Source organism: Mustela nivalis, assembly GCF_964662115.1.
Source record: "Mustela nivalis genome assembly, chromosome: 1".
NCBI lineage: Eukaryota > Metazoa > Chordata > Mammalia > Carnivora > Mustelidae > Mustela > Mustela nivalis.
Window position 1 is genome coordinate 3,033,014 of NC_139020.1, and position 25,081 is coordinate 3,058,094.

General features: G+C 59.0%; 1 protein-coding gene across 4 annotated transcripts in view; it reads right to left on the reverse strand.

Annotated features, from left to right (window-relative positions):
• Window positions 1-25,081, reverse strand: part of PDE9A (phosphodiesterase 9A) — an 81,611-nt gene that overhangs the window by 49,378 nt on the left and 7,152 nt on the right. For 3 of the 4 annotated variants that reach the window (XM_082720735.1, XM_082720736.1, XM_082720737.1), the window contains exons 2-4: window positions 10,135-10,205; window positions 8,816-8,893; window positions 5,619-5,662 (exon numbers count right to left, since the gene is read on the reverse strand). In XM_082720735.1, the coding sequence (XP_082576861.1) occupies window positions 5,619-5,662; window positions 8,816-8,893; window positions 10,135-10,205 (193 nt within the window). Of the gene's footprint in view, window positions 1-5,539; window positions 5,558-5,618; window positions 5,663-8,815; window positions 8,894-10,134; window positions 10,206-25,081 lie in introns of those variants that run through there. The other variant, XM_082720738.1, reaches the window with a different exon arrangement.

A 25,081-nucleotide genomic window follows, 5' to 3' on the forward strand; every position in this document is an offset into this window, starting at 1 on the left:
GACCCCGTGTCATCAAGGCAGCATAGTAGAATTTGTGATATGTTATTGCTACAGTCTGTGAAACCCAGAGCAGCCAAGGAGAAATAGAGGAAGGACAGCTCAGAGACAGAGTGGAGAAAAAAATGCTCGGGATCTAAAAGATATGGGAAAAGAGAGAAAAAAGTGAAAAAAAAAATGAGATGAACAAAATGAGTAGTAGATTTAACCCAACCGTATCTATGGTTATGATGATTATAAATGACTTAACAATTCCATCCGAAAGGCTGAAATTGCCAAAATTGGTACGTGGTGTCAATCAGAAACAGCTTCAAGGACGGAGACACAGATAGTCCAAGTAAAAGGACGGAAAGAGGGCACCGTGGGGACGAAGCCTATGGGAGCTCCGTAGCTGTATTCGCAGGAGATGAGGAAGATGCTCAAACCAAGAATAGAACCAAGGATAAAGGTCCCATTTTCCTAAGGATAAAGGGATTGGCCCATCTGGACGACACAACAGTTTTAAATAAGTACGCGCCCCATAACAGGCATTGGAAATGCATAAAGCACAGCCTGACAGACTGAGAAAAGCAACGAGCACATTGCAAGGGCTTGGATGTTTCGGTGCCCGTCTTTTAGTAATCGACAGAATGAGTAGACAGAAAAACAGAGATATGGGAAACTTGTGCTACTTATCAGCCACCTTGACCTGAGGGATCCTGATGGAATAGTCCACCTAATAACAGCAGGATACGCACCCTTTCCAGGTGTCTCTGGAGCCGTCACCAGGATACCTCATGCCTCTCAATAAATTCGGAAAGATCAGAGTCATACAGGCTCCACTTTTGACACAATGGAGTTAACTTAGAAATCAGTAACAGAAAAAAAAAAAAAAGAAATCAGTAACAGAAAGGTAACTGGAAAATGCACAACCATTTGAAAACTACACGACACTCTTCTAAATGACAAGGGGGTCCGAGCCGGGAGCACAAGGTGAATCAGAAAACACTATGAGCTGCGTAAGTATGAAAACACAGCACATCAAAGCCCACGAAATGCAGCTAAGTTGTACTGAGAGGTGACTTTCGCTTCAAATTACTATGCAAAAAAGAGAAAGATCTAAAATTAATGACTGAAGCTTCCACCTCTGGAAGCCACAAAAAGAGGAGCAAACTAGGGTGGGGTGGGTAGAAGGAAGGAGGTAAAAGGGTCGGAGGAGAAATCACTGAAACAGGAATCAGACCCACAATAGAGAAAACCAATGAAGCTCGGAGAGGACTCGTAGAAAAAGAAGTCAATAAATGTATACGTCAGACCGATTCACTGGATGAGAAGAGAGAAGATATAAATGTTCAGGATCCCAAAAGAAAGAGCGGGTCGCACTCCAATCCCACAGACACAGACGGGATGGCAAGGACTTCCCGAGCTCCAGCAGAAGGGACACCGCTTCCCAAAGTCAGTCCCACGTACGCAGAAAACCCGGGCGTACTTCCCTCTTAAGGACACTGAGCTCATAGTTTAAAACCTTCCCACAAAGGAAGTCCAAGCATGGCGGACTCACTAGTGAATTCTGTGAAACACGTTCCACCACTACATGAAGTCTTCCGGAAGGCAGGAGGGCAGAGCACGTCCCCACTCACCCCCTGAGGCCGACATCACCGTAAAGCCCAAACCAGAAAAACATACTGTGAGAATATAAGACTGGATCTCTTGTGGATACAGATACAAAAATCTTCCGCAAAACATTTGCGAACTGAATTCAAAACAAAAAAGATACTATGCCATGGCCAGATGGAGTTTATACTAGGAATTCAGGGTTAATGTTTTAAAATCAATCAACAGACCCACCACTAACAGAGGAGTAAAAAGCATGATCATCTCCAGAGAGGCAGAAAAAGTATCTGACAAAATCCAACACGAATTTATGATCAGAACTCTTAACCAATGAGGAATTAAGAAAAACAAAGCCCTCAACCTGGTAAAGGGAATCTATAAAAAACCCGACAGCCAACATTGTAACTGATATTGAAAAAACTCACATTCTCTCTAAGATGAGGACGGAGTTAAGAACCTGCATTCTCACACCTTACACTGCTCTTGTAGCTAGACACCCTAGCCAGGGCAACACGTCAAGAAAAAGAAAAGAACCAAACGACACCCAGATTTAAAAGGAAGAAGCAATTCTCTGTTTGCAGACGTAGAAAGTCACAGGAAATCTGCAAAAAGGCACTTGATCTGCTAAGCGAAGTTAGCGAAGTCAATACACAAAGCCTGTTATATATATGTTTTTGATTTTTTAAAATTATTATTATTAACACATCATGTATTACTTGCCCCAGGGGTACAGGTCTGTGAATCACCAGGCTTACGCACTCCACAGCACTCACCATAGCACATTATATTTTTAGAAGCTAAAAGCTGCTGGGACTTGACCTAAAAATCCATTGATAACAGCATTACAAAGATTAAATCCTTAGTGATAAATTTATCAACATCTCTTCAAGAACTTTGCCCTGACGACTATGATATATTGCAAGATATTAAGAGAAACCTAGATAAATCGAGAGAAGCCACATTCTGAAGACTCAACATTATAGATCATCACTGTAATTCTTTTCTTTTCTTTTTAAGATTTTATTTATTTATTTGACAGAGAGAAATCACAAGCAGGCAGAGAGGCAGGCAGGGGGGCGGGGGGAAGCAGGCTCCCTGCCGAACAGAGAGCCCGATGTGGGGCTCGATCCCAAGACCCTGAGATCATGACCTGAGCCGAAGGCAGAGGCTTTAACCCACTGAGCCACCTAGACGCCCCTTTCATAATTCTTTCCGAAGCGTTCTATGTATTCAGTACAACTTCAAAGTCCCAGCAGACTTTTTTTTTGGTGGTAACTGACAGACGGAGTCTAAAATTTATTTGAAAATAAAAGGAACTTGAAAAAGAAATAACAGAAACTTGGAATAAGTAAAACATTTTCGACAAAGAAGAAAGCAAGTGGCCGACTTGCGTTTGCTGGTTTCAGCACTTCCTGTGAATGCACAGTGGTAAGACGGCGTCGGGGGCCGAAGCCCAGACATGAACTCGGCGGACGGGACAGGACGGCAAGTCCGGAGAAGACTCACCCGTACGGGGACAACTGAGCTTGGACGAGGATGTCACGACAATTCGCGGGGGGAAAGGACTGTCTTTCTGACAAACGTCCTGGAGCAAGTGGCTGTCCTCACAGAGAGAAGGACCGTCCGTCCTTTTCTCCCCCGCCGGACGGTGGGCTAGACAGAGCACTGCCCTCCGAAGAGAAGACGGAGGGAGGGAAAAGCAGTCACCTCCCCGTGGAGAGGCCAGGGAGTCAAGGGGATGTCCTGGACCCCTTAGTTCTTTCCCCAAATCCACACCCCCGGGCCAAGCCCGAGGAACACATCTAACAAACCTGGCCTGGGGGACATTCTACAGACGCTCTGGGACCAAACAAGGGGAGTGGGAGCCCCTGCGAGACCAGGGCCGACCCGGAAGACCCAGCGATGAGCGCGCGGTGGGCTGCGCCGCCGCTGGGATGCCGGAGCGGGAAAGGGACCTCAGGAGAGAAGCTGGGGAGACCCGGATAAAGAATGGGGCCTACTTCATAACGACGTAAAAATAAAAATCATGTTTTTTTTTTAACCACATCAAGGGCTCGAGTGCCTTTTATGTTAAAGAGGAATTTTCATCCTAGAAAAAGTGAGAACTCCTACTTTATTCTAACACCTGCTATCGAAACAGCTGCTCGGGCATTGAAGAACATTCAAAGGGACCAGGGCCCCTGTGTCAACACTGTCACTTTCAAGACGCGAAAAGGCCCAGACGACTCAGTGTCTCGTCACCCCGCCCAGCACCCGACCGGTGGCTTCAGAATTCTGTTCTCCAGAATCTTCTGAAAAATCTGGGGTGCTTGGGTGGCTCAGTCGGTTAAGCATTTGCCTTCGGCTCAGGTCATGTGATCGAGCCCCGCATTAGGCTCCCTGCTCAGCGGGGAACCCACGCCCCTCTCCCTCGGCTGCTCCCCCTGCTTGTGCTCCCTTGCTCTCTCCGTCAAATAAATAAATAACATCTTCAAAAAAAGAATCTTACAAAAACTCAATCTTATAAAAATCAAAATTAAATTAACCTCACAGTTTAGAAAGAAAAGCCTCAGCGTTTGGCTTAGGCCATACAGCAAGGTCAACTTGAAACGGATCACAGACCGAAATGTAAAAGCTAAAAAAATAAGATAAAATAAAACCTTTAGGAGCATGGAGCACGCATGGCCAACGACCCCCCGGGCAGGGGATGAACTGCGATTTCGGAGATCCGGCACCCAAAGCAAAACCATCAAAGAGCAAAACGGATCAACCAGGCCTGAGCAGAATCTGGTATTTCTCCTCCCTGAAAGGCTCTACCAGGAAAATGCAAGTGAGTCAGGCGGGAGAAACCATTCCCAGGACGTCTGAGTAACGGGGTGTGTCAGAACGACCGGGAGCGCTCACGGGTCGACCTACGGGAACTCCGTCTGGACGACTGTGACGGATCACGTAGGAAGATTCATGACCGGTTAGTAAATGCTTTCTCCTGGTGAGTCACCCGGGAAACACAGATGCAAACCCAGTGCAGGGCCACCACCCACCCGTCGGAAGGGGTCACATAAAAGGGCAGACAGTTCCAAGTGCAGGCGAGGAGGGCGCACACGCCGTGAGTGGGAAGGCAAAATGTTGCCGCCACTTTGGAAAAAATGGACTGGATTTTATTTTTAAGTGAAACAAGCACAGTCCCGTTCGTTCCGAGAGACATCGGAGTACATGTCCCCAGAGAGGCACGCCCTTGAGTGCTTATAGCTGCCTTGCTCATAAAGTCCCCAGTCTGGAGGGGACCCGGGTGTCCTCTACCAGGAGGCCGGGTCATCACGCTGGGTCCGGCCACACCACGAAGCCTTCCCAGCAATAAGAAGGAATGAGCCGCTCAGACGCCCCACACCGTCCGGCGTCAAAGACGACAGGCTGAGTCAGAAAGGAGTGCGCGCTCTGCATGACGTGCTTTACACAACGCTCTGGGAGAGACGGCTCTACGGGGTCAGAGAGCGGCTCAGCTGACAGGGAGCGGGGTGGGGGTTCTGTGGGAAGGGGCACAGGAGAGCCCTGTCAGGTAACGGAAATGCTCTGTGTCTTGATTCTGGTTCACGGCGACGAGCGGGATGCATTTTTCAAAGCTCATCAGAGCCTACACGTAAGTGGGAACAGTTCATGGCGCATGAATCATCCATAAATAAGGGACATAAAAGATCCGAAAGGAATTGGGTTTTGGCAAAACAGCACCGCTGGCTACACGAAGCATCCCGGGGGCTGGGGGGCTGCAAAGGGCCCACCTTTGCAGGTCACAGTCTGAGTGAGCGGGACAGGCCCTGCGTCCAGGAGGACGCGGGAGGGCGCGTCACCGAGCGTCTGCCGAGTCTGTAGGGACAGCAGGGGAGGGAGGCTCCTGCGGGACTTCCGGGGCGGGGCGTCTAAGATAGGGATTTGGGTTCTGCAGTCGCACGGGGTTTTGGATTCAGATGCTTACCTAATACACATTCAAGCACAGGGGCAGTCTGGAGCCTTCTTTTTTTCTTTTAATTTTAAAAATGATAGCAGGGCCTTACCAGACAGCTGCTTGACGGCCACGGGTCTCACTTTGTAGGGGGTGCTGCAAGAGAGGGGACAGTTCGGACGTGAGATGCCGTTCAAGGTGCTCTCGGCGCGCCTGCCGTGGGAGATAAGCTGCTCGGGATAAATTAGAATTCAGCGGATTAGGGTTTTTTTTTTTTCTTTTTTTCTGAAATTAGTTTCTTTGGCTGTTCTGAGCTTCCTCGTTCGGAAGAATTCCAAATACTCTAAGTACAGCATTTAAATGATGAACTCCCTCTGTGATGTTCGTGTTTGGTGAGCTGAACGCAGTCGGTGATCGGTCCCGTTGCTACTCGGGTGCAGAAGGCCCCTGCGACTGGCAGAGACCCCAGGGCTGCCCGAGTGCCCCCGACGCCCGACGGACGCGGGGAGGCTCTCCGTCCTCGCCCAGCTCGAGCCCGTGGCAACCCCATCTCTCAGCTGCATGAGGGAAGATGGTTCTGTCCCATCGGATGCCACCCTGGTCGTCCCGAGGCCAGAAGGGATGGGAGAGTGTTTGCCCTTGACACACAAGGACCTGTGGCCGAGGGGGCGGGAAACCACAGGAAAGAGGCTCAGGGAAACGCAGTCGCTGAAAACAGTTTTTAAGAAAGCGTCCTCAAGAGAGATGCTGTTTTTGACCCAGTGGTTAGGCGAAATTTCAAGCCTGCGAACAGGCAGGCCAGAGGGGACCAAGGAGACAGGTGCCCTGGCGTCGCCGGCGGGAGCACGCACGGCCATGGTCCTGGGGTAGGTGTCCCGGCGGGACTGTTACCAGGAGGATACGCAGTCCTCTGACTCAGCCCACGGATGTAGGAACAGGGGTATCGGATGAAACGGGCCTGTGGGACACCGTCACAGGTCACTTGTCTGTGTCAGCTGTTTGCCTGGTTGGTCATTCAGTTTGTCACAAGTGGTGACATCTGGGTCAGGGACGGGTGACAGAACAATGGACGGATGAAACGCGCCTGTCCTCGGGCACCTGACCGTCCACGTGCAAGTTCACACTGAGGGGATGGGGGTCACTGCCCTGTCCGAACGGCCAAGCTCTCGAAATCCTCGGGCCCGGTCAGCAGGGCACGGAGGATCTGTTCGCTGTGCCACGGAGTGTCCGTCTGTCGTTGAAGAGGGAGACGCATGACCCGAGGGTCTGGGAGGGTCTGGGAAGGGGCTGGGCTTGCTGTGGACCCGCAGAGAACATGCACGGGAAACCCAGTTTCCCGTGGGGACTCTGGTGTACCCAACGGCACAGCATGACGGACGGGGCCTCCTGTGGCTCAGCAGTCCCAGGCCACATGGAAAACTCTGACAGCTGAAAACATGAATATGAAAGCTGGAGGGCCCAGCTACCCTGGGGAAAGGGCGGACAGCGCCGTGGGGGGTCCTCCCGCTGCAGTGTCGAGCAGCGAGTTCATGCCCGCCCTGGGCCTGCCCCACTCTCGCTCAGGACAGGGCCTGCTTCAGGAGGTCTTCGGGAAGTTGCTTACATGGAACTAGGGATTCATCACCCTAGGCACGGTGTCCTAATGTGTCTGGGTTCTGGCAGCTCAGGTCACGCCTTGTTTCCAGTGCGTGTGGGTTCGAGCACTTCTCATGCTTTCCACACTCTCCACCAGCGGCGCTCGCCAGGGGCTGCACCTGGAGTCGCCCGGTGAGCTCTAAGCCGTCCCTCAAAACTCCGCATCGGACGGGTCCTAGCAGGGGCCTGGGCACTGGGGCTTTGTGGAGGGCTCTGGTGTTTCAGTCCTCCGCAGGGCTGAAAGTCACTGGGTTGGTGGGACTGGTCACACTAGGATGGTGGGACCCCCAGGCAGAGCGACCAGAGAGAACCAGAGCAGACGGGGCCTTGCGGGGGGCCGAGCAGGAGGCCCCGGAGTGCACCTGCCTCCCCGGGGCGGAGGGTCGGAAGCAGACAGAGGTGGCGGGGAAGCCAGCGGAGGGAGAGGAGGTCCCATCAGCCGAGGGGCAGAGGGGTCCCGCCCAGCGTCACCACGACCACCTCGGCGCCCAGAGAAAAGCCAGTCCTGGGGCCCAGGCCCAGGGAGAACCTGGGGGCACAGAGAGGGAGGGAGGAGGGCGGCCTCCCGCAGAGCTGGGCGGGGCTGGTGACCTCTGAGCGCATAACCAGTAACTCTGTGAAGAGAAAACGCCAGAGCGCACCTCGACCTCGGCCCCCCTGGCGCTTCAGGCAGTGAGTGTCTGCACTGGGGCTGTCCTGAGTCCCTGTCAGGGTCTGGGAGGCTCCTGCACCCAGCCCGGCTGGGGGGAGCAGGTGCACAGACCTTGGGTGGGGGGGACCTTCGGGGACCTACAGTGAGGGTCTCGGACCACCCCGTCGCAGGGATGCCACATCCTACACGGGCCCTCCAGCCGCTGGGGCACGAGAGGGGTCTGCCCGGGACCCGCTTTCTCCTTCCAGCTCTGAATGGCCCAAAGGGCTGGGCCCCTGGGACGTCCCGACGGCCGGATTAACAAACGGCCCTCAGAGCAGATACTGAGCCACCGACAGGGGAACTTGAAGGGGGTGCCCCCCCATGGGCCCTGCTGCATGGCCTTGCGCGGCTGCAGACAAGAAGTGGGGGCCCCTGGGACTCGGCAGGCCGCGGTCCAAGGGGCCGCGCAGCGAGGGGAGGGGCTCTGCTCGGACGCCTTGTCCTTCCTCCGGCCCCACGATGGGCGCTGCTGACTCCTCGAACCTTCACTAACCCCTTTCCCCTGCCAGGCCTTTCCGGGTTTAGCTCCTCGGGCCCCTGGGGTCCCCACTGTCCCGGGCGGAGGCGTCTAGCGGGCAGCCCCAGGTCCGCACCAGGACCCGGCCCAGTGGCAAACACAACACCCCCAGGGCCACGGTCCAGGAACCTTCCAGAGCAGGACGGGGCCGTCGGCATTCAGCCCGGGGCCTGGCTCCTCTGCTCCTCACCAGACTTCGGGGTCTCAGTTTCCTGTCCGTGCCTCCTCTGAGGACCCTTGCTGAGGGCAAGCCGTCCCAAGGGCCCTGAGCCCACCCGCGCCTGTGATTATCTTGGAAAGGGACCGGTCTGCAAAGGACCCTCCCATCCCTGCCCCGTCTTTGGTTTCAGTTTGGCTTTTCCTACAGCCGTGAATTAAGAGGACACCGTGGGGCCAGCCCCCCGTGTGCAGGGACGTCTCGGAGGGGCCACGAGGGTGCTGAGCGGCGGAGGCCACTGCTTACCGTTCAGAATTGGCCGGCATGGTGGGGTCGATGGACACCATGGCGTCGTCCGCAGTCAGCAGAGAGATGGTCGTGTTCCTAGAAGACACACCGCGTCAGTGTCTCTGAGTCCTAAGGGACAAGTGGCCCGGCCCCAGGGCAGGGCAGAGCCTGTGTGTAATTCCAAGGGCTCCGTCCGTTTTTGAGGGCTTTAAAGTGGGAAGGGGAGGCAGTCTAAGTTACGGAGCAGGGATGAGACCCGAGCGTGGCTGCGGGTCAGCAGGGAGACCTCTGCCCTCAGCTTCACTGCCCCTGGGAGCCACGGGGGCGGGGACCTCTCCTAGGAAGCAGTTTCTAGTGGGGAAACTGAGTCTCCACACCACCCCCCCCCAACCCCTCGTCCCCGGGCCTCTGCTGAGCTGGTGTGTGTGTGTGTGTGTGTGTGTGTGTGTGTGGCCTTGGACACGTGATTTAACCCTCTCTGGTCTCCGGTGGCCTGCAAGGGTGTCGGGGGGGGCACTCGAATCTCCGGTCATTTGCGAGAACCGAACGAGTCTGTTTCCCAGCGCAATGCTCCAAGACGCCCAGGCCGCGGCCTGTTTCTGCCGCTGTAATCTGCAGTTTGCGGTAAGGTCCGGGCGACGCCTCGGCCTGTCCTCCCCTGCCTGTGACCCCTTCCTCGACCCAGGTTGCCGCGCCGGGCTCAGGGGCCACACAGAAGGTGACCCCGACCACCCTTTCATAGTCAGAACGTCACAGAAACTGCACTCGGACAGACCGTTCGCCGCGGGAATAACCTGCGAATTCTGACGATTCTACGGGGATTTCCGCCTTTTCAACTGCTTTCTGAAAATCTGTCTTTCCCAAACAGGGCTCTGCGGCACCCGGCCCAGCCGCCACCCCCAGATAGAAAATCGCGCCCACGGGATCGTTTGGGGCTGGGGGACCCAAGCCAAGACACAACCCCCTCCTGGGTCCTTCTTCAAATAAATAAAAAGGGGAAATGACCCTCTTAAGACGGTGATTTCTGTCTAGTTCCGCCCAGCGGTTTCCTGCAGGCATCGCCGGGGACGGGTGGGGGGGTGGGGGGGTGGAGGCCGCTGCGCCCTCCTGCAGGTCTCACTCACTGACTGGGAAGGGCCCCCAAGTGCGAGGTGAGCCACGGGGCCCTGGCCCACCCGTCACCTCTCGGACCTGGCGGCTGGCCCTCCCTCCCAGACAGGGTCCTCTCTGGAAGCCAGTGCCCTGCTGGTGGGGGCGGGGCGTTCTGGGGGTGGGCCAGGGGAGGGGTGGCCTGGGGGGCGGGACGTTCTGGGGGCGGGGCGAGCTGGGCCACTCACCGGGGTAGGCCGGTGGCGATGCAGAACAGGTCCATGATGTCACTGGAGTTACAGTACTTGCTGAAGACCACCTGCAAGACACAGCCGCAGGGCATGAGGGGCGGGAGGTGGGGAACCGGTTTCCATGGCGACGTCACCACACGGTCTCTCCGGCCCCTCCCGCAGGTCCGCAGCCGCGGCCTGGAATGCCACCCGAGGTCTCCTCACCCAGTCCATCCATACAGACCGTGACACCGGCCGTCCGTTGTGCCCGAAACGGTCGTGAAGGCAGAGCTCCCGCCCACGAGACAGCCGCCCGGGTCGGGGCCGACCACGGCCACCACCGCCTGACGCACAGACTGACTCCCTCGCCTCCCGACAGCCCACCGCCAGGAGTCCCCGGGAGTCCTGGGGGCTCATCGGCCGGACCCGTGCTCGACCAGAGCTCCCTGCTAAGCCAGGCCCAGGGCAGAGGCCTTCTGAGTTCCGTGGAAGAGCTTTCCAGCGGGACTTTCCGCGGAGAAACGGAGCTGCGTGGCCAGCTGGCCGCGCTCAGGGAGGGTGTGGAAGGGCGTCGTCGCCAGCGGAGTGGGGACCCGAGTGAGGGCCAAGGCGCGGGCATGATCTGGAGCAGAGACAGGGCCCCGGTGTGTGCCGAGGCCGGCAGGAACGTGGGGGTGCGGTGGGGGCCGCAGGCCGGCAGCAGGACGGCGTTCACCCGCAGACTGGGGCACACCCCTCCCTGAGCTCCACCTCTTCTAGAAGGTTCTTCCACCCACGGAGATGGCCTTGGCATCCCAGCTTCCTCACGCTCGGCCGGGGGCAAGCGGCCAGGGCTCCCTGGTGTCCCCTGCCAGCTTCAGGCTGTGACCTCCTACCCGGGACCACTCCTGGCTCACCACACCCCACCTCTGCGAATCTGAAAGGTGTGGTATTAAGCCGGACAGTAAGGAGGGACTGGCCCGGCCACATACCTCCGGTGACCAAGCCTGGGCTGCGACGCACACAGGCTTCATGCAGCTCCCGCTCCAGCCGGGGGAGAGAGGAGCTGGTGTGCGCCGCCCGCCCCCGCACTCCTGTCCCTGCTCGGCACCAGACGGGGTCAGGGCAGGGCCAGCCACGGCTTCCACGTCCACTCCGGCTCTGACCATGCGTGGCCATGGCTGCCAGAGCGTGTTTCCCACGTGGAGGTTGCGTCTTGCTCCATGGAGCCTGGAGCCCGGGTGGGCCCTGCCAGTGGCGGCTGCTCAGGGGACCCTGGCTGCCCTGGGTGGTGGCGGGGGTTGGGGGGGGGTTGCCGTACTCCGTGTCTGCCCGACACTAGCCCCGATTTCTGGAGCGCGCATTTACCGATGTGCATTTCTGGCCTGGAGTCCATGTGCGAATTCTCAGACAAAGCAACATTTAAGGAAAGCCGGTCTTAACACGCACTCTCTGTCCTCCTGTGGTTTCTCCCCTTCCCCTCCTTAAGGGAGGACAACGGGCAGCGGCGGGGCTGATCGGTTGACAGTCGGGCAGGACGCATAGAAGGGTGGTGACAGCCGTCTGTCATCTGGGTGTCGCAAACACAGATGACTCGTGGCTCCCTCCCCGCTAACAACCCAGCTGTGGCAGGACCCGTCTGCCGAGAAAGTGACTCCGTCTTCGGGGCCTCGGGCTCCGGCAGGAGTAGGAGAGCCTCACAGAGCAGAGTGGGCCGAGTGGGCCAGGCCTTCGAGTGCCTGCCGGGCCCTTGCTCTGCGCACCTACATGGGAGAGCAGAGCCGGCCCAGGCGGTGGGTGGGAGGGGCCTCCTGGCTGCTGCCTGAACGGCACTGATGGGTTTATCACATTCTCGTGGGCGTGGGCACGAAGTCAACCGCCGCTAGCCACTGGGCTTCCTGCTCAGATGCTGGGTGCTGCGTCACCAGCCGGTCCCCATCCTGACCAAGGAGAGAACCACCTGGCAGTGAGGTTTGGGCTGGGTTTTACAAGCTGGGAACGACAAAAGCCAGCACTATAGCAGAAGAAGACATCAGTATGTGGATATGCCCAGGAGGGGACTAGGGACTGGGCAGAGTGGGGGTCAGGGCAGGTGCCCCCTCGAGGGGGCAGAGCATCCCTGGGGAGCTCCTCTGCGAGGCTGGCTGCCATCTTTATCACCAGGGGGACAATCTCAGATGCTGGCAAGCCATGAGGGCCCTCGGCAGCTGTCGAAATCACAGAAAATGTCTGTGGGACCTCTCCAAATCATTAAAAAAATGATCTGCATCGGACATGTCGTGCTTTGGGGGCTGGCTGTTTGAAAACAGGCGCTTACGTTCATTGTTGCTGTTACTGTGTACGCTGCCTGTGAATTTTTTACTCAATTGCCTTAGCAACAATTTTCACAGAGCTGTTTGGAACCGGCAGTAACAGATCTCCAGCAACATGTCCCTCACTACGATTCCTCTCCAGTGCTGCTCCCCGAGTGATTTTACGGGGCTCCGGCTGAAGATGGAGAGCCAGACATGTAGACAACACACGGCTGTGGACCGCGGGGAGGGGGCGGAAGGGGCGACGGTGCTGTCTTCTGTTGAGTCGCCTTCCGGGGGAGCAACAAGTGAGCTCAGGTCCTCGGTGCGGGGACCCCGCTCCGTGTCCTTCCTCTGCTTGATCGGAGCTGATGCTTCTGGGACGTTCCCTGCCCCTTGCACCAGAGACTCGTCTCAGCCCCCTGGACGTTCTTAAACTTGGCGGGAACGTGTCGTCCTCCGTGTATATGCTCTTGTCCTTCCTGACGACGCCTCTTACTTATAAACGTCGCAGGGACTTCAGAAATCTCTACCCAACCCAAACAAGGGTGCTGACTTCTGAAAAAGGTCATCCTGGCCTCTCAGGAAACGGCGGGAAATAAGCAAAGTGACGAATCATGGAAAAGGGGTAGACAGCCCAAGTCTGGCGTCCCCGGTTGCCCTTCTGCGGGGGAGGACATCGCACCGCGGGTGCGTCTGCGACGCAGAACACGGCTCGGCCACAACAAGGAGTAAATCACCGATCCACACAACTGGATGGGTCTCCAGGGGTTTGTGCCGAGTGAATAAAAGCCCATCCCCAAAGTTCCCACACCGTAGGGTTCCATTTAGGTGACGCTCCGGAAATGACATAATTGTAGAGATGGAGAGATTAGCGTGAGCCAGGAGTTAGGGACGAGGTGGGTGGAGGAAGCAGGTGGGCGGGTCTGAATGCGGAGCTGTCCATCCTGTCCCCGCGGTTGTGGCTGCAGGAACCTGCCCGTGGCATGGTTCCATGGTAGAGACTTGGTACCCACAGTCAGACACCACAGTAAAATAGGGGAAATCCGTGCATGGTGGTGGCTTGTCTCGCAGTCAGCAGCCCAGTTGTGATACCGAACCGTAACATCACAAGAAGCTACCGCGGGGGCCACGGAGTAAAGGGTACCTGGATGTCTCTGCGTTATTTCTTAGAACGGCACGTGACTCTACAATGATCCCCCAGCGTCTATGTGGAACAGCTCCGGCTGGGGGTGGCGAGGGGGTGGCCTGCCCGGACTGTGTGTCCACACGGCCCCGGGGAAGGCAGTTGGGCAAGGTGAGGAAATAATAATGCCGAACACGAGAATAAGAGCATTTACGATGTCGCAGGCTCCACTCGGGCACCTTCCTGACCCGGGCCGCCGCCCCGTAAGCAAAGACACGTGGCCCGGAGGGTCCTCTCATAGGACGGATCGCGCAGAAATGGAATTAGGCTAAACATCCTACCAATGACGGAATGATTCCATTTAAGGACGTCTCCATGACGGAACATTACTTTGCATGAAAATCGTGTTTTCTGGAGACTCCCGAATGCTATGTTGGAAAGTACTTGCCGACGCGACACTGAGTGAAATGATCGGGATAAAACATCACGTAGAAGAGAGCCGCTTGCACGCGCGTGTGCACACACACACCAGAACGCAGGAGAGGTCCCGAGATGCCTGGATTCTTTTTTTTTTTTTTTCTTTTTATGTGCTCTGCGTTTTTCAAAATATTCAACCATGAATATGCAGGACCTTCATAAGCACGAGAAAAGTGATCTGGATCTGGAGGCGAGGCTGGTCACTGATAACAGAACTAGCTGATGAACGTTCGTTCCCTCCTGATAGCACGGGAGGCATTTACATAAAATTCTTAGGAGAGAGAAAACATTTACCATTTTTTATTTGGAAAGAATATTCTTTGGCGTTAAGCCAAGCAGATGAGGAAATTAATCAGAGGACAAAACCCAGAATTTAAATAGCACTCAGCAAGGGGCGGGGGGGAGGGCTGGGGAGGAAGGGGAGGCACCAGGAGAGCATCAGGGAAGTGGGGGGTCGCAGAGACAGTGTGGGGGTGGCGGAGGAGGAATCCAGAGCAGAGGCGAGGCCCGGTGCCTCCTGGGATGGAGCGGGGCGGGGAGGGGGTCCAGGCCTCTGGGCTGGCCACGGGTGCACCAGTCCTAACCTGGGGGACTGAGGGGGCCCTATGTGGCCCCGTGACCCTGGGGGGGAACGGGTGGTGGCAAACAGCAGGGAGAGGGTGGGAAGGGGGGGGTCCCTCCCCAACAGGTGCTCTGAGGGCCTGACGCATGCCGCCAGGCCTCACTCCCCATGGGCCCAGGATTTCCAGGCAAAGAATTTCTGAGCTCCAGACCTGATGAGAACGTCCCTCAGGTCCACCCATCTTCAAGACCCTGCTGAACTGAGGGTTCTGATGACCAGGCCGGGAGTGGGGGCCTGGGCCCCTCTCTCAGGAGGCTGCAATGAGCCTGGGCAGGGGCCTCAAGGGCTCCGGACCAGCAGGTGGGCTGAGAGCGGCTCAGGTGGGGAAGCCAGGACGGACTTGTGAAGGGGCCTGTGCTGGGGCGCGGGGCGTCGGGACAGGATCCTGGTCCCCTGGGACTCGGACCTCCTTTAAGTAGCCTGTCTGAAATGCCTTTGGACATCATTACAAAGCAAACCCTTAGGTCTAATGACCTGAATATCAGTGATTGGAGACGGGGGACACATTATCTTCGGGGTCAGGCCTGCTTGGCTGTTACCTGCGAGGTTGCCCATGACGGCCATCCTAAGTCCTGGTGGCCCCCAGGCAACGTTCTGGGGGCCAAAACCCGAAGTGAAGGCAGCTGTGGCTGAGCTCATGAGCCGGCAGCCGCCACTCTGAGCCCCCGCCTCCAGCTGCGGTGCCCGCCTCCAGCTGCGGTGCCCGCCTCCAGCTGCGGTGCCCGCCTCCAGCTGCGGTGCCCACACAAGGACCCTCCCCGTTTCCGTCAGTTCTTCGGTGGGCGCTATCGATCTGAACTTCCAGAACAAACACGTCACTAACTCCTTATATAACCTTCTCATATTAGGATTGCTCGTGAGATTTTGTGGGGGGAATGAGTTCAGCTGCCCACGTGGTGCAAATCAGAGCACCAATTCTTCAGGCCATCAGGGCAGACAGCGGGTTAGTGGCTGCTCTCCGCGGGCTCCTTCTGAATCGGCAGGTCCTGCTTCGTCTGGAGGCTGTGCCATTCCAGCTGTCTCACAACCCCTGGGTCACCCCTGGCTGGTCTCTGGTGTCGTGCACTGCTCCAGGCACGGGCAGGGCAGAGGGGTGCGCAGGGAAGAGTCAGAGATGTGAGTTTTCTGAACCGCTCCAAGGCTCTGATTCTCCTACAAAAGGAGGAATGGTCCCCTTGCCGTGGAACGTTCAGAGGGTTCGTTATGACACAGAGGGCCTGGTACACACTAAGTGCGAAGTTGTGCGGCCCCTGTGATTACTGGACGCGTCCCTGGAAACCCTTCCCTGGGAAAGGGGATGGGGAGGCTCCTCCTTGACCCTTTAAGACCGTTTACCCCAGCAAGAGGCACCAAGGGCACCCGGCCCTGACTCCAACACGGCGGCATTCCTCTTTCAGTAGAGGACGGCCGAAGGGTGTGCCATCTTGGGAATGCTGCCACAACGCAGGCGCCATTGCTCTAACCGATACCCCCGTGCTGATTATCAACCACATTCAACTCTATCCAAACTGCAACAAAAGTGGGGTCAGAGCAATTCAAATACGTATTAATCAGTTACCAGAATCAGCAGGTAGGAGTTAAAAAAAATACTCTGATAGACTCCGTGATCCCTGGGATTTCCCTGCGTCAGTTTTCTCTTCTGTTAAAGGTGGAAGGAAGTCTTTGGAGGATGAGGCCCCGTGGGCAGAACTGTGGGCAGTTCCTTTGCATCCCTTGGAGCCCGGGATCTGTCCATTGGGGGAGCAATGGTGCCCAAACATCCTCCCGCGCCAATGAGCTGAGGCTGAAGTCTGCATCTGCTGGTTTAGGTCAGGCTAATGATGCCAGCGCCGCCATCACCACGTCCACCTGGACCTCCTCCGACACCAGCACCATCCCTGCCATGACCTCCACCAGGACTTTCACCACGGCCTCCACCAGGACCTGCTCCACCACCAGCACCATCTCCGCCATCACCAGCATCACCACACCACCACTACGTTCCCCCATCACTGCTGCCTAACAGGACCGAGCCTATGCTTGGGCCAGAGCCTGAGCCAAATGCCCTACGAGCCCCGTGACCCTGGGTCCTCATAAGAACCTCATAAGCTTGGTGTCACCATCACCCCTGTCGCTGAGAGTGAAGAAGCTGGCCTGGCCTGGCCGGTGTGGACCCACATGCAAACTCAGACCTCCCACCCCCCCATGGGCTCTAAGCCCAGAGGCAGAGGCTGTGCCGCCAGGAGAGCTGTAGGAGGTCTGCGTGGGAGGTAGGTCCCTTGCCCATAATGACGTATGCATTCTCTGTTTGCCTTGTTTCCGATTGGCGATATTTCTGATGGCGTACGTACTTGGAGCGGATATTGACTTGGGCTCCTCTCCCAGAGGAAAAATAAACCAGTTCAAATTCCTTATCTTTTGTTGACCAAGCCGTGATTGTCTTCTGTAGCTTCTGTAATCTACTAAGGTCTTACCTACACTTCTATAAGCTCGCGTAAGACTTTGCCCTGGAAGCAAACTAGAGAATTTTCACTCTGGCTCCTGGATCCCACGTTCCAGCTCCAGGAGTTAGAACTCAACCCGGCCCAGAGAACAGCCAACGTAAAATCATCTGCAGATTCGCCACTTTTCTGTCTTTGGGGGAGTTAAAGGCTTATCAGTGCCCAAGAATCACAAGTTTAATACAGAAGACAGGCTAAGCAGAGACCAAGACCAAAATCCCAACTTTTATGTTTTTAAACACTCTGGAAATAAACGCGTGACTTAACTAAGGCCAAGACCGGAGGCTGGCCACGTCCCTCTCCTCCTGTGCGCGTCGGCAGCGTGTCCACAGTGCTCCGCTAATTCTGCATTGCACAGACCCGTACGCCTGAGCGTATCCTTCATGCTGTGCTCCTCCTTGTCTAGAGCAGGTAAGGATAACCCCACAGCCAGAACGACTACAGTTAACCGCCAGGCAGGCGATGCCTCAAATGAACTGCAGTAGGCATCACTTCCCTTTCCAAGTCAGGAGGGATCTTTCTGGCCAGTGTGTTTGAAAAGAACATGAAATAAGAGCAGAAGCCGCCATTTCTTACTACAGGCAGACTCACTGCACACATTCTTCTAAAGAGAAGCCCCGGGGGCGCCCGGCGGGCTCCATTGGTGAAGCCCCAGACTCACGATTCCGGTTCAGGTCACAATCTCAAGGTCATGAGATCGAGTCCCACGTCGGGATCCGTGCTGGGCATGGACGCTGCTTGAGGATTCTTTCTCTCCCTCTGCCCCTCCCCCCGCATGCCTGCGCGCACGCTCTCTCTCTGTGTCAAACCAATACATAAAATCTTGAAGAAGAGAAGTCCTGTTGTGCGCTGGAGACGCTCCAGTGCCCGCAGCAGCCCTGCCCCCACCTGCCAGCCCGGCCGTCCGCACCGCCCCAGCCGGCGGGTCCGCACCCCGGCTTCCCTCCCTGCTGGGACGGCCGTGAGCTCCGTGGAGACGACATTCTGCGTCATCTGTGCACGTCTCCGAGGGGATCCCTGACATCCCAACATCTCGTGGCTGAGAATCACACGGGGAGGGCGTCAACAACCATCTCCCTTACCCCTCCTCGGGGGTTCCACCTCCATGTCCTCCCACAGCTCTGCGTCTGTCCGGTACACGTCTGTATCTGCGTCTCAGGGCGCGCCGGAAGGATGGATTCTTCACCAGATCAAGGGCAGGGATGGACCCAACACGTGGATGGAACGAGACTTACAGAGACAGTGGACAGGGGCAGCGCCCGGCCCGGCGTGGATCCTGACTTGAAGACAAGTGTGTGTGTGTGTGAGTGTGTGTGTGAGAGAGAGAGAGAGAGATTGAGTGTCGGGGGGGACCGTCCCCTTTCCTTTCTTTGCTATTATTGGGCATAAAACCTTCGATCCTTAAAGCCTGCCTCGGACGAGGGTGTCATTCTTCCCATTCAGAGATACTAAGGCTCAGAGAGTTTCAGGAACGTTTCCGGCCATGCAGCGAGTGAGCGGCGGTGACGGTGACGGAGCGGAAGGGCTTGTGTGAGTGTCTGCCATCGGGGGACAGTCGGCAAGGGAGCACAGAGGAACTGACGGCTCGGGGTGACCACCGCGTGGGATGGTGGAGACCACTGGGCGGGACGATACCAGCACCCCGAAGGGGCGTACAAAGCCTCCGGGAACTGTGGGAGACTCAGTTTGGGGCAAACACAAGGAGGGGGCAAACATCGTTCTCTCCACCCTGGCAGAGCCCTTCCCTCCTCAGAGTGGGGGTAATGCCAGCCCCACCTGCGTCGAGGCGCCGTGAGCCCCCGTGGGGCCGTCTGTGCACCGAGCCCGGGAGGCGGCAGAGACCATCCGTCACGTGGGTACACCTTTCCCTGAAGTCTGCCCCGTGGGGACGGAGCCCGAAGCCGGCTTCCTGGGTCCACCGGCAGCTCAGCCTCGCACGCACCCTGGGGCTTCGGGCAAAATCTTTACTGCACACTCTCCGCGCCTGCAACATGCGGCAGGCACTGGGCGCCCCCGTAAAATCTTCAGAACGGCATCTGGGGCGTCGTGGGCACCGTCCAGAGGTCTGCTGGGCTGGCGCTAACCCCGTGTCACAGATCTGGAGTCTGAGCGTCGGGTCCCACGACTGGCATAGAGCGGGGCCGGACGCTAACCCAGCTGCCCATCCCAGGCCAATGAGGTGATGGCAGGGCAGGGTGTGGGGGGCGAGCGAGCTACGGCTTCATCCCTCCGCTCCGGCACACGGGAGGGCCTCGGCAAACGTCTACGAGGCCAAAGCGTCTGGGAGGCATAGCCGCTCAGCACGGCGGGAGCTCACTTAACCCGGACGGACAGCGAGGTCTGGCGTGGGAGTAGAGGGACGGGGGAGACCCTGCTAGTGGTGAGTGGCCAGCCGGCGGGCAGGGGACGCGGTGGCAGCAGCGTGCACATGAACGAAGGCGGAAGTGACCCGTCCTGCAGAGACGGAAGGCCGCAGAGCAAGGTGCACTGGGCTGCCAGTGAAGGGAAGCAGCCGCCCCCTCACTGTGCCTCGCCCCCGCTCCAGACCCACGATCCTGCGGGCCAGTACGGGAGGAGGCTTGGGGACAGGACGTGCGGCGCGGTCTGAGGCCAGAAGCCCGCAGGATGACGCCGTTCTCCGCTGTACGGGGCCAGGTCTCCGCAGACATGATGAGATGACGGATCCTGGGGTGAGATGAGCTCCGGCCACGGCGGGACGCGCCTTAGTGAAGTCACAGAATTGTATGGCAGCAGAGAGAGACGTGACGACGGAAGAGAACGTTCCGAAGGCACCTGAGCGGTGTGGCCACGAGCCAATGTGCGCAGACGGGCCCCAGGAGCAGGAGAGCGAGGAGCGGATCCCCCCAGGAGCCCCCAGGGCAGCGAGGCTCTGCCCATCACTTGATTTCAGTGCAGCCAAGTGGATCCTGGACTCCGGCCTCCAGAGCTTCAACAGCGTAAGTCGGTGCTGTTTGCTGTCGTGCGGAGAGCGGGAAGGCACCGCGGCAGCCCCGGGACCCGACGCCGCCCTGGCCTCCGCGCTCAGGCTGGGCTCTTCGCTCAGGCTGGGCTCTTCGCTCAGGCTGGGCTCTGCGCTCAGGCTGGGCTCTTCGCTCAGGCTGGGCTCTTCGCAGGCCCCGTGAGAGCGGATGTGGCCTTGGGCGGGAGCGGGGGGCGGGGAGGCTGGGGAAGACCAGTGTGGCCTCGCAGGGGAGTTCCCGTCCGGCCGGCCACGCTCATTAGCACGGCACGGGACGCAGCTACGCAGACTGTGCAAACCGCCCTCCAGCTCAGGCCCCAGGCTGCCCCCGCTCAGCGGCGTCTTGGGGCCCGTGAGCCCGCGCCTGCGTCTGTCTGCGAGGGTCGGAGGCCTCCCCCGCACGGAACCCGCTTGTCATGGCCAGTCCTGTCGCTCCTCTGGATCGCTCTGTTGTTTTTCTGCTTCTGCCGTCTGAGGTCACTCTCCCTGGTCACAGAGGACGGATCGCAGGGGACTGAAAATGCAAGGAAGGGTAAGACGTGTGCGGACGCGGCGCTCCCTTCTGAGGACTGCTTCCAGCAAGGACATTTCCGGAGAGGTCTCTCTGGTTTCGGCTGGGTCTAGCTTGAGTTCCCGCTCAAATCGGAGGCGGCTCTCCATGTACGACCCTTGCATTTCCCCCTGCGCTGGGCCCCCTCGAGCCTGCTCCCCGCCCCTCAAGGTCTCTCCTTTATCAGGGGCTGAGTGTGAGCCAGTGAGGTCCGTCCCGGGTCCAGACTTCTTCATGCCCGGGGGGAGGGCGGTGGAGAGGAGGGGAGCTGGGGAGGACCGCCCACAGGAGACCCCAGCATGCAACCCTCAGCGGTGATGGGCAAGGCCGAGAGGGTGACAGCGGGTGACGAGACCTGGGGGAGACCTAGCCTGGGAGGCAGGAAAGCCCTCCCCAGCGGAGACCCCGAGCTCCGGCACCTTGGAAACTGAGCACCACGGCTCCCATCCTCATTCCCGGCAGGAAGGACACGGGAGCCTCGGGGTGCAGCCGAGGCGGGGCTGGGTGGGAGCTGGTCCTTCCCGGGGGTCCTTGGAGCAGGCCAATGCGTGGCCGCAGAGGCCTTGGCTGAAGGGCCGGTGCTGGGTTGAGGCTGGGTTGAGGGCCGGACTCCGAGGATTCCAGGCACCTGAGGCCTTGGGGCCTGTCCAGGAGAAGCCGTCCAGGCTTTGGGGGGAGGCTGGAGCATCAGCTCGAGCCTCCTTTCCAGGGATTACACGGGGGACTGCGACTTCTCTCCCGAGGCAACCACGCGTCGGCACTATCCCCTCATGCGAGCATCGAGCATCTTCAAGTAATCTTGGAAACCGTTCACCACCCAACCGTCTCGAGGCCCGCGCTGGGTCTGCACGTGCACGAAACCCGGACCCACGCCGCGAGCCGAGCGCGCCCGGGACGAGCTGAGCGGCTCCCACGGCCTTCCGCCCGCCTCCCCGCGGCAGGCCTGGGAAGCGAACCCCACTCCCTCCTGTTAACCGCGGCCATTCACACTCCCCCCGCACTGCTCACTTTCCACGGCCACTTTGTGCCAAGTGCGTGAGCAAGGCAAGCGGAGGGAGGGGCGGGGTTTTACCCAAAGTTCTCTCTCCTGACACATCCCAGTACGGTAACCTGAGATGCCCTTTGAAAGGACTGCGACAGCCCCAGAAGTTTTGGGGTTGGGACGGACGGGGACACCTCATCCTGCAGCAGTCACGGGCCGGGGCCGGACATGGCGGTGGCAGGGCGTGGGGCAGCGTGGGCAGCGGGCTGCGGTCCCCACAGAGCCACCTGGCGAGCCGCGGCCGAGGACACGGGAATCCGAGAGACGTGGGAGGAAGTGGGCGGGGCAGGGCCGCGGGGAGCGGAGAAGTTCGTCCTTCCTGCCTCCCGGGCCTCCTCTTATTCCTTTCCTTTCTACCGACCTGAAGTTTCGTTAGAAAAACGGAACAGAGTTTCCTGCCAGAAAAGAAGTGTCTGAGTGTGGGCGAGGGAGCCTGGAGTCCAAGCCGGCGGCTGCTGTGGCCTCCCTGTGGCCTCTCCACGCTGCACCGTGTCCCTCAGGGGCTGGCCTCACCAGGCTGCAGCCTTGCGGGCCTCCTGCGGGGCTGCTGCAGTCTCTCCAAAGGTCAGGGCTCTGCTCGAGGCCGCTGGACTTCAGGGGTGGCATGTCACCGGGATGTAACCTCAGCTTGGGGCCATGTCTCCCCAGCCATGCCGAGCCCAGACCTGCGTGCGGGCTCGCTCTTTAGTTCGATGCCTGGGGCTCACAGCGGTGGGTGGAAAGCCGCCAGGCCCTGGCTCTTTCCTCCAGAAGCCGAGCCTGGACCCCTTAGGAGGGGCAGGTGGAGGCAGGAGGCGCCTTGAGGGGCCCCTCTGGGGCCTGGACCCTCCTCCGCTGTAGAGTGGCCTCTCTGGCCGCCTGCTCTGTCCCTAGGGAGGACGAGTCGAGGGCTCACGGCAGGGGCTGAGGCCAAATCAGAGATCCAGCCCGGGCGGGTGGGGGCAGGGAAGTGGAGTGCTCTGGGAGGCGTGTAGCCTGCAACCTGGGCGGCTTCTGCACAGCACCCAGGAGGTCCAGGGTGCCCCACCCCTGGAGGGAACTGTCATTCTCAGCGCCTCCTCCGGCAAGGGTGTGCACCCCGCCGACGTCCAGACGCCACCCGCCCGTTTCTACACGGCTCCCCGAGGCTGGCACCCATTTCCTCACCTGTTCTGCCCAGCGCCACCCAGCCCGGCTTCCAGAAATACCTGTGGGGGAAATTCGCGGCTCCTACGCTTCCCCACGCACTGCTGTGCTCTGGGAGCCCCTTGGACCCTGGCTCCTTGGGCCCCTGCAGGCCGGCTTTGCCGCTGGGGCACCGATGCCGTCCCCCACCTCTGCTATCTGGGACACAGCCTTCCAAACGACACCCACAAAATGGGATCGGATACACAGCCGTGCATCTGGGCGGCCCCAAGGGAGTCTGGAGTCTTAGGGGGTCCCAACAGGCCAGGCCTCATTGGCCAGGGCTGGGGTCGAGCTTCCCAGCCCCTCTAGTGTCTGCCCTGAGCTCCAGATGCTCTGTGATCGTGCTGGCCAGACGGAGGCCCCAGTGAGCGGTCTCAGAGGATGTGCGCCCCTTCCACCACGGCTCACGTCTCCACTTTTCCACGCATGATGTTTATAGAGCACAGGTCTGAGCGAAATCAGTCTGCTGGCTGCTCCCCATTCGCCCCGGAAATGGCTGCTCCAGCCCGGCGGTGGCCACGCCCCGCGGCGGGTCCACGGTCAGCCCCGGTCCGCGGTCAGCCCTTCCCCACGCAAGCCCCCGGCTCCTGCTCTTGCAAGTGCAAATCCAGCATCACTGAAGATCTCTGGATGATAACGTCAGCCGTGGGGCCTCTTTCTCAGTTATTTGCAAGGCTATACAAGTTTTTAAAAGCGTTCCCTAAGGCAGAAGCTATAAGGATAGAGAGGCTGGATCACTGGGCTCCAGGAACCGCTTGCAAAACACATCAGCCCGTGCGCGACCAGCCCTCAGGACGCTGTCGCGGCCGCCCGGCCCCTCCCTTGCTGGTGCAGGGCGGCCGTGATCGGGCTCCACGGAGAGTCTGTGCCAACCCCCGCCTCCTCCCGCCATTCCACGGGAGGCCTCTGACTTTGTTTCCCAAAGCACCCAGCCCTCCGTCTCCCCCAAGGCTGAGCAGCTCCCCCAGGCTGCACCCCGGGGGCCCAAGGGCCTTGGCGGGGGGTGCGGTCAGAAGTCCAGTGGCAAGTGAAGCAACGAGCCCCCCAGGGCCACCACAGACCACGGCTCTCCACACACTCCACAGTACACGTCCCTCCCACAGCAAAGTCACGGCTTGGAGCTAGGGGCATCGCGACCGCCCTCTCTAGCAAAACAAATGAGCCTGCAGCCGGGCCCTCGTGCACCGAGCGCGGGCGCACAGGCGGGGCTGGCGGTCCCGGTCCACCCACGCCCCACCGCCCTGCGGTCCCCCGGGCTCCAGCTCTGGCGCGGAGGAGAAACGAAAGGCATCGTGGGAAGGAGGGTGGACCTGGGGCTACCCCGGGGGGGGGGTGTGTGTGGTATCACAGAGCGGGGAGCACCGGGGGCAGGGCCGGCCCTGGTGTCACAGAGCCGGTGCCTCCACACGGGGCCGGTGCCGGACCGACGGCCGGCTGCCCCGGGGCCACTTGCCCACCCGGAGCGCCAAGCCGGGGGTCTCCGTCAGGCTCTCCCAACAAGACACGGAGCTCTGACTGCCTCGTAGCCACGACGCGAATAAATAATTATGAACAAAAAGATAGAAATACCAAGGCCTTGATGCAGCTCTCGCCACGTCCCGGCCCTGTTTCCGCACTGGAGGCGCATTTACGCGTCGTGAGAACAACCGCATCGGGGAGGCGCTCCCGTCACCGCACGTCCCAGACGAAGTCACTGAGGCGCGTAAGGAACTTGCCTGCACGAGACCAGCTTCAAAACCGGACGCGCTTGCCCCCGAATCTGCGCTCTTGACCTTGACGTCCGCTGCCAGGGCCACACCCGCGAGGTCCCTGCAGCCCGGGGGGGTCCCCTGCCTGGGGGGGGGCAGCCGCCTTCCCTGAGCAGTTCACTGTCCCGCCCGGACATGTCCCACTTCCCAGGCCACACCACACCCGAGTCCGCGGATTCACGCAGCCGCGACCAGGACACCGCGGAGGGCTTGAGGGAGAGGGCGGTTCAGAACACACAGGAGCGGACCCGACGCCTAGACCCGGCTCTGCCGGTGAGGACACGAGACCGGGGGAGACTGAGATTCCCGGATGAGGCGGGGTTCACGGAGGGTGGACGGATAAACAGGCCGTGGAGAAGACACACAACGGAGCAGGGTCCAGGCTCAAAAAAGAGGCCACCCCATGCCACGCCGTGGACGAAGCTTGAAGACGCCCCGCCCAGTGAAACTAGCCAGTCACAGGACAGATGCCGTGGGACCCGCTCACGGGACGGACCCACAGG